At 38.7% G+C, this 14,553-nt stretch overlaps 1 protein-coding gene across 1 annotated transcript in view; it reads right to left on the bottom strand.

Moving 5' to 3' along the window:
* Nucleotides 1-500: 500 nt before the first annotated feature.
* The window catches only part of LOC108644463 (phosphodiesterase 6D), a 29,643-nt gene continuing 15,590 nt past the window's right edge, over nucleotides 501-14,553 (bottom strand). Inside the window, exons 2-6 of the mRNA XM_002937343.5 lie at nucleotides 8,192-8,280; nucleotides 6,803-6,928; nucleotides 5,402-5,507; nucleotides 2,346-2,429; nucleotides 501-2,205 (exon numbers count right to left, since the gene is read on the bottom strand). Of these exons, the coding sequence (XP_002937389.1) occupies nucleotides 2,348-2,429; nucleotides 5,402-5,507; nucleotides 6,803-6,928; nucleotides 8,192-8,280 (403 nt within the window). The 3' untranslated portion in view covers nucleotides 501-2,205; nucleotides 2,346-2,347. The remainder of the gene's footprint in view (nucleotides 2,206-2,345; nucleotides 2,430-5,401; nucleotides 5,508-6,802; nucleotides 6,929-8,191; nucleotides 8,281-14,553) is intronic.

Raw genomic sequence — 14,553 nt, forward strand, 5'->3', positions numbered from 1 at the left:
TGTCGCGACTTTTTCGTAGCCATTACGACTTGCGCGAATTGCCGCGACTTTTTCGTAGCCGTCGCGCCGAGTACGAAAGTTTCGGATTCATTCAAGCTTCAGTATGGTGACTTTCCTTGGGCCAGGTTGGAGCTGCAGAGTGCCATTGAGTCCTATGGGAGGCTTCCAAAATCATGCAAAGTCTGAAAGGTTTGCCCGTCGTTTACGAGCGCTCAATACGAAAAAGTAGCGACAATATACGAGCAAGTCGTAATGGCTACGAAAAAGTCGTGACGGCGACGAAAAAACCCCCCAAAAAATACGAAAAATGCAAAAATGTTAGTTTCCAATCCGAATTTTTCCCATTTGGATTCGTGGATTAGTAAATCAGCCCCTTAGTGTCTATAAAATAACAACATCTTTGCTCTGTTTGTAACTGTTTTTAGGTAGGAATGCACCAACAGATTTGGTCAAATACTGACCTAAATCCAAACATTAATCTGGGTAATTAAAAAAATTTTTTTTTTTTTTTTTTAATTACATAATGTAGGAAACAAATGGATTATTAGTTCTAGGCATGCCACTATTTGCTGTGGTAATTTGAGCATTTATAAGGGCTATGACAGAGGCATTTGACACACAGGCATTTGACACAGACTATAGGCAGGCCATAGGCTATAGTTAGAGAGAATGGCCCAGGAATGATTCACATTTTACATTACATGTAAAAACAGATATACCAGAGAGATGTGTGGTGTGCCACAGACCTTTCTTCCACTTTATTAAAAGTAGAAAGCCAAAGCACCATCATTTTTTTAGAATAGGGCATTAAACAATCAATTATATTTAGTTTTCTAAAACAATGCAACTAATGTTGTTGTACTATGTTCTACTCTCCGGTGGTGTCTCCCGCAGGCAGGTGTAGCTTGCATATAGTCTATAGGTTCCTTTTAATTTATGTACTATCCATTTAGGGGAACTGAAAGAAGAACCCCAAAACCTAAAACGTGGTACATTGTCTTGTGCATGGCCATTTTATATACCAATAAGTATCAACATTAGCTTCATTTATCTCATTCAAAGCAATGCCTGTAGAAACCAATGCATCACATGGAAGGCAAAGATGAGGTAAAATAATGCCAGTTATACAGAAATTTGAGCCATGAAATGTGCAGAGCAGGTTTCTACATGCTAGTCACTCTTTTATAAAGGAAACATAGGCCATCAGCATTGGAATTTTTAATAATCCAATGAAAAAATCCTAATTCTTTTTTTTTTTTTTTTTTTTTTTAACTCAGGCACCACTGTGTTAAGCTTTTTCTAACACCTATTTATTGCTTATTTGTAACAATAACAAGATGCTGTTGGTCTCTCAAAGTAATAGTCACTGAAGCTAGCAAAGAAAATGTAATCACAAGGTGCTCTAAGGCTTACTTGGTCTCACAAAAACTACACAAAGTATCAATTCCACAAAAATAAAAAAATAAAAAATAAAAAGACTGTATCCATGTAATGGTATAATTTAGGGCAGAGGTTCCCCAAACTACTAGGCTCCTAGCTGTGCCTAAAGCAGTGCAAAGAGTGCTCAGGCTAAAGGCTAGTTAGAATTAATTACAGAGTATTTGTATTATTTCTAGATATTCCTAGAACAAGAGTATGGTGACTACTAAAATATATAACCTTGTTATAGACTAAGAGCTATGGGCTAGTTGGGAGTTCGAATCCAGAAATTCTTATTTAAGCCTAGATTACGCTCTGGCTTTATGTTCCCTTTGACAGCAAAGCAACACTATAATAATTTTAATGTTATGTGGTAACACAATAGCTTTTAAAAAATGTGTTCATTTTAGAGGCCCTTGAAGCAGTTAATTTGTTCACGAATTAAAATGCAGAACTAGTTAACATATGACACTGACAGACTCCATGAGACAAAAGTGACAGATACTGCAACTTTTTGTGGTTTCTGAAATCTCCATAATTCTAGGAGCTGCCTGTAAACATAAGCAAGCCAAAAGTACCAGCATATTGCAAGTTTAAAGGGCAGATATTAGAGTGCAGTGCTGCCGCTTCCTGTTTAGGGTGCTGAAGAGGTGCAAAGCACTGTCCAAACACATTGCCTTGATTGCTGTGGTCACTCCAAGGCTGGGCTAGATTTAGAGAGCAAAGTCTAAAACGTAGTTCAAGGACTCATCAGCAATAGTGCGTGATCTGCACTCTTTTGTATGTCTGTAATGACATAACATGTATCTTCAGATTTCACATAAGTCTGTAGCACCCAATGCAGTGTCTTAAAAGATGAGATGGATAAATATGTAATGTTTGAAAAAATAAAAGCAGAAAAACAGGGAAAGAAAATGCAAATCCACCTTCAAACGTAGAAGAGTCTAACTCTGGAAGTACTAACGAGAAGGTCATCATCGAAGAACTTGGTTTCTATGACAACATTACCACTGGAAGGCAATAAGAGAAGAACACGTTTAGAAATTGGAAATAACTGAATAACACAGTTTTAAAGGTTTTACTTTACGCTGAAATGAAATGATTGGGTTTTTCAGAACACTGTAAAAAGGGAAAAGTCAAGGGAGGGACCAAGTGAATCTGCTGAATTCTAATTTGGTAGTCACTAATAATTATCTGAAACTTTCCAAACATGACGCCATACAATACAAAACTGACTTACAGTGGAGGAAATAATTATTTGACCCCTCACTGATTTTGTAAGTTTGTCCAATGACAAAGAAATGAAAAGTCTCAGAACAGTATCATTTCAATGGTAGGTTTATTTTAACAGTGGCAGATAGCACATCAAAAGGAAAATCGAAAAAATAACTTTAAATAAAAGATAGCAACTGATTTGCATTTCATTGAGTGAAATAAGTTTTTGAACCCCTACCAACCATTAAGAGTTCTGGCTCCCACAGAGTGGTTAGACACTTCTACTCAATTAGTCAGCCTCATTAAGGACACCTGTCTTAACTAGTCACCTGTATAAAAGACACCTGTCCACAGAATCAATCAATCAAGCAGACTCCAAACTCTCCAACATGGGAAAGACCAAAGAGCTGTCCAAGGATGTCAGAGACAAAATTGTAGACCTGCACAAGACTGGAATGGGCTACAAAACCATTAGCAAGAAGCTGGGAGAGAAGGTGACAACTGTTGGTGCGATTGTTCGAAAATGGAAGGAGCACAAAATGACCATCAATCGACCTCGCTCTGGGGCTCCACGCAAGATCTCACCTCGTGGGGTGTCAATGATTCTGAGAAAGGTGAAAAAGCATCCTAGAACTACACGGGAGGAGTTAGTTAATGACCTCAAATTAGCAGGGACCACAGTCACCAAGAAAACCATTGGAAACACATTACACCGCAATGGATTAAAATCCTGCAGGGCTCGCAAGGTCCCCCTGCTCAAGAAGGCACATGTGCAGGCCCATCTGAAGTTTGCCAATGAACACCTGAATGATTCTGTGAGTGACTGGGAGAAGGTGCTGTGGTCTGATGAGACCAAAATAGAGCTCTTTGGCATTAACTCAACTCGCTGTGTTTGGAGGAAGAAAAATGCTGCCTATGACCCCCAAAACAACGTCCCCACCGTCAAGCATGGGGGTGGAAACATTTTGCTTTGGGGGTGTTTTTCTGCTAAGGGCACAGGACAACTTATTCGCATTAACGGGAAAATGGACGGAGCCATGTATCGTGAAATCCTGAACGACAACCTCCTTCCCTCTGCCAGGAAACTGAAAATGGGTCGTGGATGGGTGTTCCAGCACGACAATGACCCAAAACATACAGCAAAGGCAACAAAGGAGTGGCTCAAGAAGAAGCACATTAAGGTCATGGAGTGGCCTAGTCAGTCTCCGGACCTTAATCCAATAGAAAACCTATGGAGGGAGCTCAAGCTCAGAGTTGCACAGAGACAGCCTCGAAACCTTTGGGATTTAGAGATGATCTGCAAAGAGGAGTGGACCAACATTCCTCCTAAAATGTGCGCAAACTTGGTCATCAATTACAAGAAACGTTTGACCTCTGTGCTTGCAAACAAGGGTTTTTCCACTAAGTATTAAGTCTTTTTTTGTTAGAGGGGGGTTCAAAAACTTATTTCACTCAATGAAATGCAAATCAGTTGCTATCTTTTATTTAAAGTTATTTTTTCGATTTTCCTTTTGATGTGCTATCTGCCACTGTTAAAATAAACCTACCATTGAAATGATACTGTTCTGAGACTTTTCATTTCTTTGTCATTGGACAAACTTACAAAATCAGTGAGGGGTCAAATAATTATTTCCTCCACTGTATAATCTCCTTTGTATAAAAAAAAAAAAACCACGAGGTATGCATTGCCCTTGCCCATAAATTCTGTATGTAAAAGACGAAATGTGCACTATTACATGACGCCATTCTGACGAACAGGAAATTGCACAGAAATGAGACGTATGTTAGTGTAAATAGCAGCGATAATCCATTTTCTTGCAAATTTTACAGCCATGAATAATTTCACTTTTTTTTTTTTTCAATGCATGGTTTGTGACAACAGGACAATGTAAATTGTAGGTTTTTTTGTATTTTACTTTTTTTTTTTTTAACAGAATTTGTGATTATGATTCTGCATTGAGGCCCTTTTAGAAAGAACTAAATGTATGTGTCAAAACAAAGAGACAAATGGGCCCTAATTATAAACTATGTACGAAAATGGTGAAGAGATAACATCACAAGTTGTAACAGAATGCCATGTAAAATAATGCAGAGCAATAGAGCTTAGTAATAAATTTGGGCATATGTGAAGTAGAGTGTAAAAATTGGGCATAAAAAAGAAAAAAAAAAGATTTTAAAGGTTTTTCTAAATAACAAAAAACCCCAGCACTAAACACCACCACTTTTTATACCAGTTAATTATTTACTTAATTGGCAAATAAGAGTTTATTGGATGCCAGGTCAGAGGAAGTGTAAAATAATGGCACAGTCATGGAAAATATACACCTTAAGGCTAATTGCCAGACGAGTCGTAGAGCGGTTATTTTCGGCAAGCAGAAAAGCGCTTGCTGAAAATTCCGCCCTACACCTCCTACTTGTGCCTGCACTGGAATGAATGAGATATGCTCGGGTGCAGGCACATGTAGCCAATATACGCATAAAAACGCGAGAGAATGCAAAGTCTCGCGTTTTTATGCGTGTATCGGCTACATGTACCTGCACCTGAGCGGATTCCATTCATTCGGGTGCAGGCACAAGTAGGAGGCGTAGGGCGGAATTTTCAGCAAACGCTTTTTCAAAAATATCCGCCTACGACTCATCTGGCATTAGGCCTTAGCCCTGTTTTGATCACTGGTTATTATTTAGCTCTTGGGAATAAATAAATAAAATGATTTTACACAGGTCAGATTTTGGTAAACCCAGATGTAAAATTTCTAAAGGAACTTACGTTAAAACATTTGCTGGCATCATCTGAGATTCAGGCGCAGCCTCTATTAGGGACTGCCAGGTGTTCATGGAATTGGGTATCACAAAACCAAACTCAAAGAACCACTCTGTAGAGTAAAGAAAGCTAAGTTTAAGTAGCTGTATCAAAGTAAGGATGCCCTGCAGTTTTTAAACCAATAACTATTATAATTGTACTTTTCAAAGCAGGATACAAAATTTTCTGAAATGTTCAGAGCTTTCTGCTTAATAAAACAAAAGGCCATGCCTTCTGAGATGCCATGTTTTGTGTGCTGCATAAAGCAGCAGAAGAACTCCTGTGTATCACTCTCTTACAGCCATAACTCTTAGCCAGGGGTCGCCAAACTTTTTAATCCATGAGTCACATTCAAATACAAAATCATGTAAAAGTTTCCTGGGGGCACCCAGGAAATTGGTAGCCTACAGGAGGCTCTATTTGGAAATGTTTTTTATGCAACTAAAGCTTGACTTTATGCCAGGAATTCAAAAATAAGGACCTGCTTTGAGGCCCCTGGGAGCAACATCTAAAAGGGTCGGTGAGCAATATGTTGCTCAAGAGGCACTGGTTGGGGACACACTGTTTTAAGCAGGTCCAGATGATTCACCATAAGTTAATGTATAATATTGTATTGTATAAAAATTTAAAAAAAAAAAGTTAGAATCCAGTCCCAACAACTACATTTTGACATTTCCTTTGATTTTTGCATTGGCAGTTGAGACCCTTGCTCAGCTTATAAGACATGACCTACATATTTCAGGAGCTGGGAGAAGAATGAGGATATATGACCTCACTGCCAAGGCTTTTTGTATCAAGTAGTAGAGTCATTGCAGGTCCCTCTGCATTAACACACAATGCAAAGCCCATAGGTAAAATGGAGGATTTTTTTCTTTCAAAGCTAATTCCCTACAACAAAGCATATCTCTGACACACTACACACTGCCCCCTTCTTCATACTAAAAAAAGAGATGGGTACAACTAGAAGCCCCCTATAAAACACATAGCATCTAACATCCCAAATAAAGAATCGTTTTATAAAAACTATCAACCTTACTTCATACCACATACACATTAAGAAACATGGCTATTATGATTTTACAAGCTTGGAAACAATGTAGGGTAGAAAGGATCTCTCACCACGGTCTGTTCGCCTACTTGTGCAGGACATCCTTTATCATAATATTGTTTACTGCTGTACCAACTTACCATTTTCTTTCATATTTTTGGGGTTTACATCACCTTTAAGGTAAAAAGTACCACCATTTCCATGCTAAAGTTGTAGAAGTTCTGCAGCATGAGAGACTATCCTGAGCCTAGGTAAATGTACATATTAACATCTTCTGCCAATGACTAGATCTTGCCACTTATATTTAGAATTCTGCTTACCTTCTAGACATTGACCTTTGAAGTATACTTTCTGTTCAAGTCTGAACTTCTCCATCTGCTCCGCAGAAGAGAAATTTAGCTCCCTAGAAACAGCTTTACACTTTAAAATTTTCTTTGGTACTCGAGCTGCAAAAACAGAGAAGAACTTAAACAAACTATGTATTGTGATATAACCAAGTCCCTATCAAAATCACTGGGAAATAGCTTCTGAAGACTGGAAAGTGTTTTAAAGGAGAACCTTCTGCATTTTATGAGCTTTTACTAGCTCTTACATAAAAGGGTTGTTCACCTTTAACTTTTAGTATGATGCAAACAGTGATATTCTAAGGCAATTTGCAATTGGCCATCATTTGCTTTGTGGTTTTCCGCTATTCAGCTTTTTGTTTAGCAGCGCTCAGGTTTTGTAATTTCTGCAGCAGATTGCTATGGTTTTGTTTACCTTAGCAACCAGGCAGTGGATTAAAAAAAAAAGCCTGTAATACGAATAAGAGGTACAGAAGAGAAAGATTAGTAACAACAATAATAAAACTGTAAGCTCACAGAGCAATAGTGTCTTGCTGTTGGGGTCTGTGAACCCATTTGAAAGCTAAAAAAAAAAAAGACATAGAAGTGGAAGACAAACAATTTAGAATTTTTAAAACTATAAAAAAAGAAATAAGACCACCAACTGCAAAGTTGCTGGGAATATTCACAAAGGTGATCCACCCCTTTAAAGGAGAAGGAAAGGCAAAGTCACTTGGGGGTGCCAAAATGTTAGGCACCCCCAAGTGACTTTAATTGCTTACCTTGTACCCCGGGCTGGTGCCCCTGTTGGGAGAGAACAGCACCAGCCCGGGGTAGCTGTAGCGAGCGCTTCCTCCTTCCTACTCGCGCTGCTGCTGTTTGTCCCGGACAATCGCATGCGCAGTAGAGTGAAAAGCCGACTTCTCTGTTAAAGTTCAGCTTTTCACTCTACTGCGCATGAGCACGCAGCGATAAAGGAAGGAGGAAGCGCTGCAGCTACCCCGGGCTGGTGCTGTTCTCTCCGTACAGGGGCACCAGCCCGGGGTAAAAAACATATTCCTTTGAATACTTGAAACCCTGCTGCATTACTGTGAAGCTAAATGGAACAATGAAACAATACCTCTGTATCCACCAGGAATGGATCTACATGCCTGCTGTTACACGTTTGCTTGCATGTATCCATTATTAATTTACTAACGGCTATACCAATTCTCTGGTGACCTGTCAGTGTGTTAATGTTTTTGAGTGTTTCATAAAGAAATACTAATTCATATGCCTTTGAAATCTATGAAATATGCTGTCTATACCATTTGTTATTCCCTTGTATTTGAGTAGTATAACTGTTATGACACAATGAAACAACATTAACTGAGCATAATACATTACCTTCGTGTTCAACCCCTGGAACCGACAGGTCCTCTGTACCCTGCCACAAAATTTTCCCAGTTTCTGCATCTCGGAGATTCATCCAGTTCCTGATAATGTCATCATTAAGGAAATTCAAGTGAAATATAGAACACTCTTTTTATTGCTAAATCTGTTGAATGCACTGTAAAACTAAAACAGAGTACTAAAAAAACAAATCTGTTTTACAAATCTGTTCATTATCCTTTTCCTGTAGTTTTTGAGATATTAAACAGCCTAGAAGCTTGCTTCCTCTACCTTTTCCTTTCTAGCACTAGAGCTGAGTATTCTGAGTTTCTCGAATCGGTTTTTCAAGGTGGCCATACACTGGGCGATTTCAGCTGCTGATACCAGTCCTTTACAATGGTTCGCCAGCTTATCTGCCTGCGGAGCCCCTGACTGAACTGTACTGAAATTGGCCAGCTCTCAATCAGGCAGGTTTGATTTTTCCATTGAATCGGGGACTGCATAGGATCTGGATCAGTCCCCAAACTGATGGTGGTTATAGAGCTGGGCGGTATGACCAAAAATTTATATCACGGTATTTTTCAAAATTATATCGGTATCACGGTATTTGACGGTATATAAATAAAAAATAAATAATAAATAATAAATATTGGTGGGCCCCCCCCAACCAGATAATTTATATCTTCTATATTAGAGATACTTATATATAATTCACTCCCTGGATGTGCGTCCTGACAGGCAAGAAATCAGCCAGTCAGCACACATACAGAGCAGATTCCTGGATTAAAATGCATAGCGTTTTCATGTTCAAATCTGGATTCATTGTGGTTGTTAATTTAACTACATTTTTGTGAAATGAAAGTGCTATCAATGTCACTGTTCTGTACTGATCAGTGCAACAAATAACAGAACCAAAGATGGCTCGTAATTAAAACTTTAGGCAGAAAGTATGTTAAATACAATAGAGAAAAGTTGCATAAATTCACCACCAGGAGGCAATGTGCATAAATGAACTATTTATCAACCCAGCCTTCTATAACAAACACACCATCACTTAAGCCCTCCAGCGATGCGTCCTAGCGACGTCGCGTGCGCGCTGACGTCACGTACGCACGGGCGCAACCCGGATATAATTGGAGAAAAATAGCAGGAGGCGCGCATACCGGTATAGCGGTATGTTGAAAATTCATATAGTTTTTTTTTTAAAAAAACTGGTATACCGGTTAAACCGGTATACCGCCCAGCACTAGGTGGTTATGCCCACTGTTTGAATTCAATTTTTCGTCCCTAGAGCCAAACGGCCAAATTGGCCTAATATTGCCCACCCAAAGGCGGGCATATCGGGAGAAGATCTGCTCGCTTGGTGAGCTCACCAAACAAGAATCTTACAGTGTACCAATAAGTTATAATTAACGCAATTGCACTGAAACTTCTCAGTAAACTGGACACAACTGCAATGAATGTTTTCCAAGCCAGGTTGACTTAATTTCTGGCATTCAGCATAAGAGTCACATGTACACTCAATTCTTTAGACGCCAGGGCTCTGAGGAAACCTTGGACCCACCATTTGGTCCAGAGGTAGCAGTAGCTTCAGGTTTCCTCTATACCAGGGATCCCCAACCTTTTATACCCGTGAGCCACATTTAAATGGAAAAAAAGTGTTGGGGAGCAACACAAGCATGAAAAAAAAGGGTCTGTTTGGCATTATACTTGGTTTTTATGGAACTAAAACTTGCCTCCTTACCAGAGATTAAAAAATAAGCCCCTGGTTGGGGGGCACTGGGAGCAACATCCAAGGGGTTGGAGGGCATCATGTTGCTCACGAGCCACTGGTTGGGGATCACTGCTCTATACCGAAGTGCAAAGGGCATTTCGACGCAAGCACCTCTAATGGGGTTTTACATGCAACTGACTCCTGTCTGCTCTTGCTAGGGGTAAAACCAAACATTTGGATTGCTATTAATCCTTTAGCAGTGAACAATGTATGTACATAATCTAAGGACCTAATCCTACTAGTGTGAGCATAATGCCATATGTGCAGAGTTGTAGCAATATGAGATGCAAGTTAGCCCAAATGATGGATGCCTATAAATGACAGCGTAGAATCAATTACTAGGATTTCACTATAAAGAGACATATGGTCATCTTTTCATAGTCTTCTGTACAAATAGACCATAGAAGCCTTAATTTAGTTTGTTGTTACAGCATCTACATTTTTTACTTGACTTTTGATATCCTCAGACTTATTTATAATAATATAAGGGACGGATATCTTTAAAAATGTATTAATTTTTTTTTACTAGCAATCCTGCACTGCCTTGACAACCTTGAAAATATATACCTATCTACATTAACATATGCTCCAGGGAGAAAAGCCAAAGGCACCGGTGTCTTCAATAGGCCCTGTGTGCCCTAAAAATGAGCTATAAAAGGATGGGGGGGGGGTGAGAGCAGGTTTTGGAATGATTTGAAGCTGTATAGTCCATACATTTATTTGCTCAAAAACTAAAACAAAAAGCAGTCAGTGAAATCGCTAGGACCCATATGCAAAGTGAGAAATGCAATGTAGCAGAATTCAGGTTTACCAGCATGGTTACATGAGGCTTTATCTCATAATGTGATTAAACAGATTAGACTCTCTTCATCCACACAAGAAGAACAAAGTTACTATTTTTAGAAGATTTTATATCTAAAGAAAACAAAACAGGGTAATTCAACAGATAGTAAAATTACATTTAAAAAAAATGTTTAATAATAACAAATACAGTATATACCATAATATTTAGCACTGAAAACCTCGCACAAGATACTATTGTTCTGCTTGCAGTAATAGTGCAGTGGTAGGGAAGTCAATTTGCTTGGAAAGAGAAGGGCATTTTTGCAGTAAGTACCTACAGCCATTTAGTGCCGTTTCTTCTACCTTAAAGTACATGACTCTGTACACATAGATTAAGCCTTGTTTTCCTTTGCACTCCATCACCATGGTACCAAGCCCGAGGGATAAACAGAATCAGCAGTGAATGTCTTGTAACACATGGGTGACAACTGTTTAGACATGTAATTTAACCTTATGTCAAGTTAAAAAATGCATGTGCTACTGTGTATGACCTATAAAGATGAACATAAATGAAAACTAAAGAAATATACATACATAATTGCACATACACCACCTATAGGTGGTCAGATCACCATTGCTGTGCAAACTAAAATGCCTAGCAGTATTGCAGCAAACACATAAGGTAGCAATGTCATTCCCAGATTGATATTCTGTGGCCAAATGATCCTGATATGTTGCCGAGATGGAAAACTTGTAGAATAGACTCAAATGATGTTTTTCCGCGATGTGAGGATTATGTGCGTGGGATTTATGGAATACATGTGTTTGAAAGCTTCAAGGAGAAAAGAATTGTGCTAGAACAGGTTGTTACCTCCAAGAGCTGCCTCACCACCATATGTGTGTGTCTGCTGAGAGACAAGATTTATCCATACACAAAAGCAGGTGCTGCTCTGGGGACTGCTGAGGCAGCTGACTTGGAAAAACGGTTAACGCAAGGATTAAATCAACTTGTGTGTTAGAAAACTGTTTTGCAGTCTTTTGGAAGAATTATCTTAATACGACAGGCAGCCAATAGGTAACGCTGTGGTCGAGAAGGCAAATGTCAGAAGAACATTTTTAGGAAGTAATTTTTCGAGTAATTATGTACAAATGGCTAGTGCCGCCATCTGAAAGACACTGCGCCGTTATCCACTACTTGTTGAAAAAATTGTTTACCCATGCACAATTCCAGCATGCCTGTTTTATTCTGCCCTCCATTTTTTTTTTTATACTCCTATAATCAGTACCTGAGAATAAGTACCATGAGAATCTTTATAAACAAATGGTAGTTTGTCCTTTGTTTAGGCTGTTTGTTGCCTACTGCATTTTGGTGCACCTGTGAATAGTTGCCCAAATTCAAGAGCCTTAAATAATGAACTGACTAAACTACAAAAGGTAGTTAAAAAGGTTGTTACTTTCTAAATATAATAAATTAAAAATTCTGTACCATTTCCAGTTACTCTTCGCCTTTCAGCATTTGTCTTTCATCATTCTCTTGCATTCAGAAGTCGGGGTCAGATCTTACTTGACAGGTAGGTTTTATATAGCGGGGCTTCCTTTCCTAGCAGATGTGTTACAGCTAACTCAAATAAACAGCACAAACAAATGTAGAGAAACTGGATTTCTCTCAAAGCTGGTTTTTTTAAAAGACTGAGCTCTAATACCTCTTCTAAGCAAAGTGTAAACCCCCCCTCCAAAGGATATATTAGACTTAACGGTCAACCAAAATCTGACCACGACTTATGCATGGTGAGAAAATGAAGACAGGTTGTGGAGAGGAGGATAGGAAAGAGTAATCTGATTATTTCAGAAATGGTACAGAATTTTGAATTGATTATATTTAGAAAGCTCCTTATTTCAGCAGGTCGAAGCTTATAACAAATTGTAATTTTCGCAATAGACCCCCTTTAAGGAAAATGTATCAAAACAGAAACCGAAAAGCAATGAATTGCAATGGACTGCTTCTAACTGATAGCAAAGATGTTTGTACAAACACTGCTGTCCCATTATTGTTCTTAGATGTCGCAGGTCTTGTTCCTTAAAACTGCCTTCTTATGATGTGAGAGTTAGAAAATAACTCAACCCACACCCAAACCCGCAAAAAGGTGTAGGGCCCATGCCCAATTTGTACCTGCGTCTTTCTGCTTCATATACTTCTGTGCGTTCCTCTGGTTCAAAGACAGAGAATCTTTGGGAGGAAAGTTAGAACCGCATCCAACCTGAACTCCGAATGATCACCCAAATTTTCATTCTAACTTGGGGCTTGGGGTCAACCCCACACACAACTAGCGCTTTCCTAAGAACATACTACTGCATTGCTTAGTAAATAGGGTCTTTAATTGTAACATTTATTTCACACACCCACCAGTTTGCAAAGTTACGTAGTTCTTTATCCTTCACATGACATAACTGGGTTTTGCCAAATAGAGATGTCAAACAAATATTTACAATGTTTTGTTTGAAGCAGATGTCGAAAGTTTTCAATAAATACAGCACTGTCTTATCAGAAACTTGACAAATAGATGAAATTAGGCCATTTTTTAAATTTTGACCAATTTTAATACAAATGTAACACTTTATAAATATATCCCTATCTGTAATTAGCAAGACCTTTTCAGTGATCAATACACCTGGGACAGCAGCTACTTCCAATGCTTTCCTATGAGAACCATACTGCCTATGTCAGCAAGGTCCTGTGAGAGAACACAGGTGTCTGCTACGTCACAATAATCCCTTTCATACGACAACACATGCTCAAGGTTTATTCATGCCAGTTTTCCCTACAGCAGCTTACATAGGTACATTTTTATTAGGGATGCACCGAATCCAGGATTCGGATTCAGCCAAATCCACGTGCCTGGCCGAACCAAGGACCAGAATCCCTAAAATCATGCGACTTTTTGTAATATAAACTTGGAAGTTGAAAATATTTGAAATACACACGTTATGTTATAAGGCTGATTAGTAAATACAGATTATTAGTACATGGTAGCTCTGAAGCCAGTGCAATTAGCATGAGAATTTAATAATCAGCCCTGTAACATCAGTTAATATGACAGGCAAACCTAGTTTGTGACAACACCTAAGCTTAGCTTTAAAACTGCTGCTCTGAGCACACTGAGCATGTGAGAGTCACTGGCATTCCTAATAAAATCCAAGATGAGGAGCTCCTGGGACAACTTTGGAGGCCTGGACCATTACTGTTACAGATGCTGAAACCTTAGGCTGGTGCAATAAGTTCAGTACATAATATATGGCATTCCTAGCCATATTCATTTTTAGCATTTAGTTCTCCCTTAAACCCTTCAGCATGCCTTTCTGAAATTAGTGCAACATTTTTAAAAGTATATATATTTTTTCTTTTCTTTATTAACTACATTTTTGGATGGCAAGTATGCAGAAAAAAGGCCATTTTTAGTAAAAGGAGCAAAATCACTGGAACGCATATGTTCAAAACGAATGAGCATTTTAGTAAATGCTGGCCAGAGAACCCTGCTTCCAGAGTGTTGTAAAACAAGTCTGGAGCAGAATGACTTTCTTCAGTGATTTGTGTTGGAACAGCTTTTTCTTTTCAAACATAATCTATTCTGGATGAAGCCCTAAAAACTCACATAAGGAAAAAAAATAAAAATAATAACAGATGTAGCTGAATTTTTTTTCCAACATGTTTAACGGATTACATGTTTTAAATATTTAAATCCTAAGAGTTGACGGCAGGCTCAGCTCTAGGTAATGCCCAAGTTATTGAAATATTATTTGCCTTCCTCGATCTATCTCATAA

This window comes from Xenopus tropicalis, chromosome 5, assembly GCF_000004195.4.
Source record: "Xenopus tropicalis strain Nigerian chromosome 5, UCB_Xtro_10.0, whole genome shotgun sequence".
In the NCBI taxonomy this organism is placed as follows: domain Eukaryota; kingdom Metazoa; phylum Chordata; class Amphibia; order Anura; family Pipidae; genus Xenopus; species Xenopus tropicalis.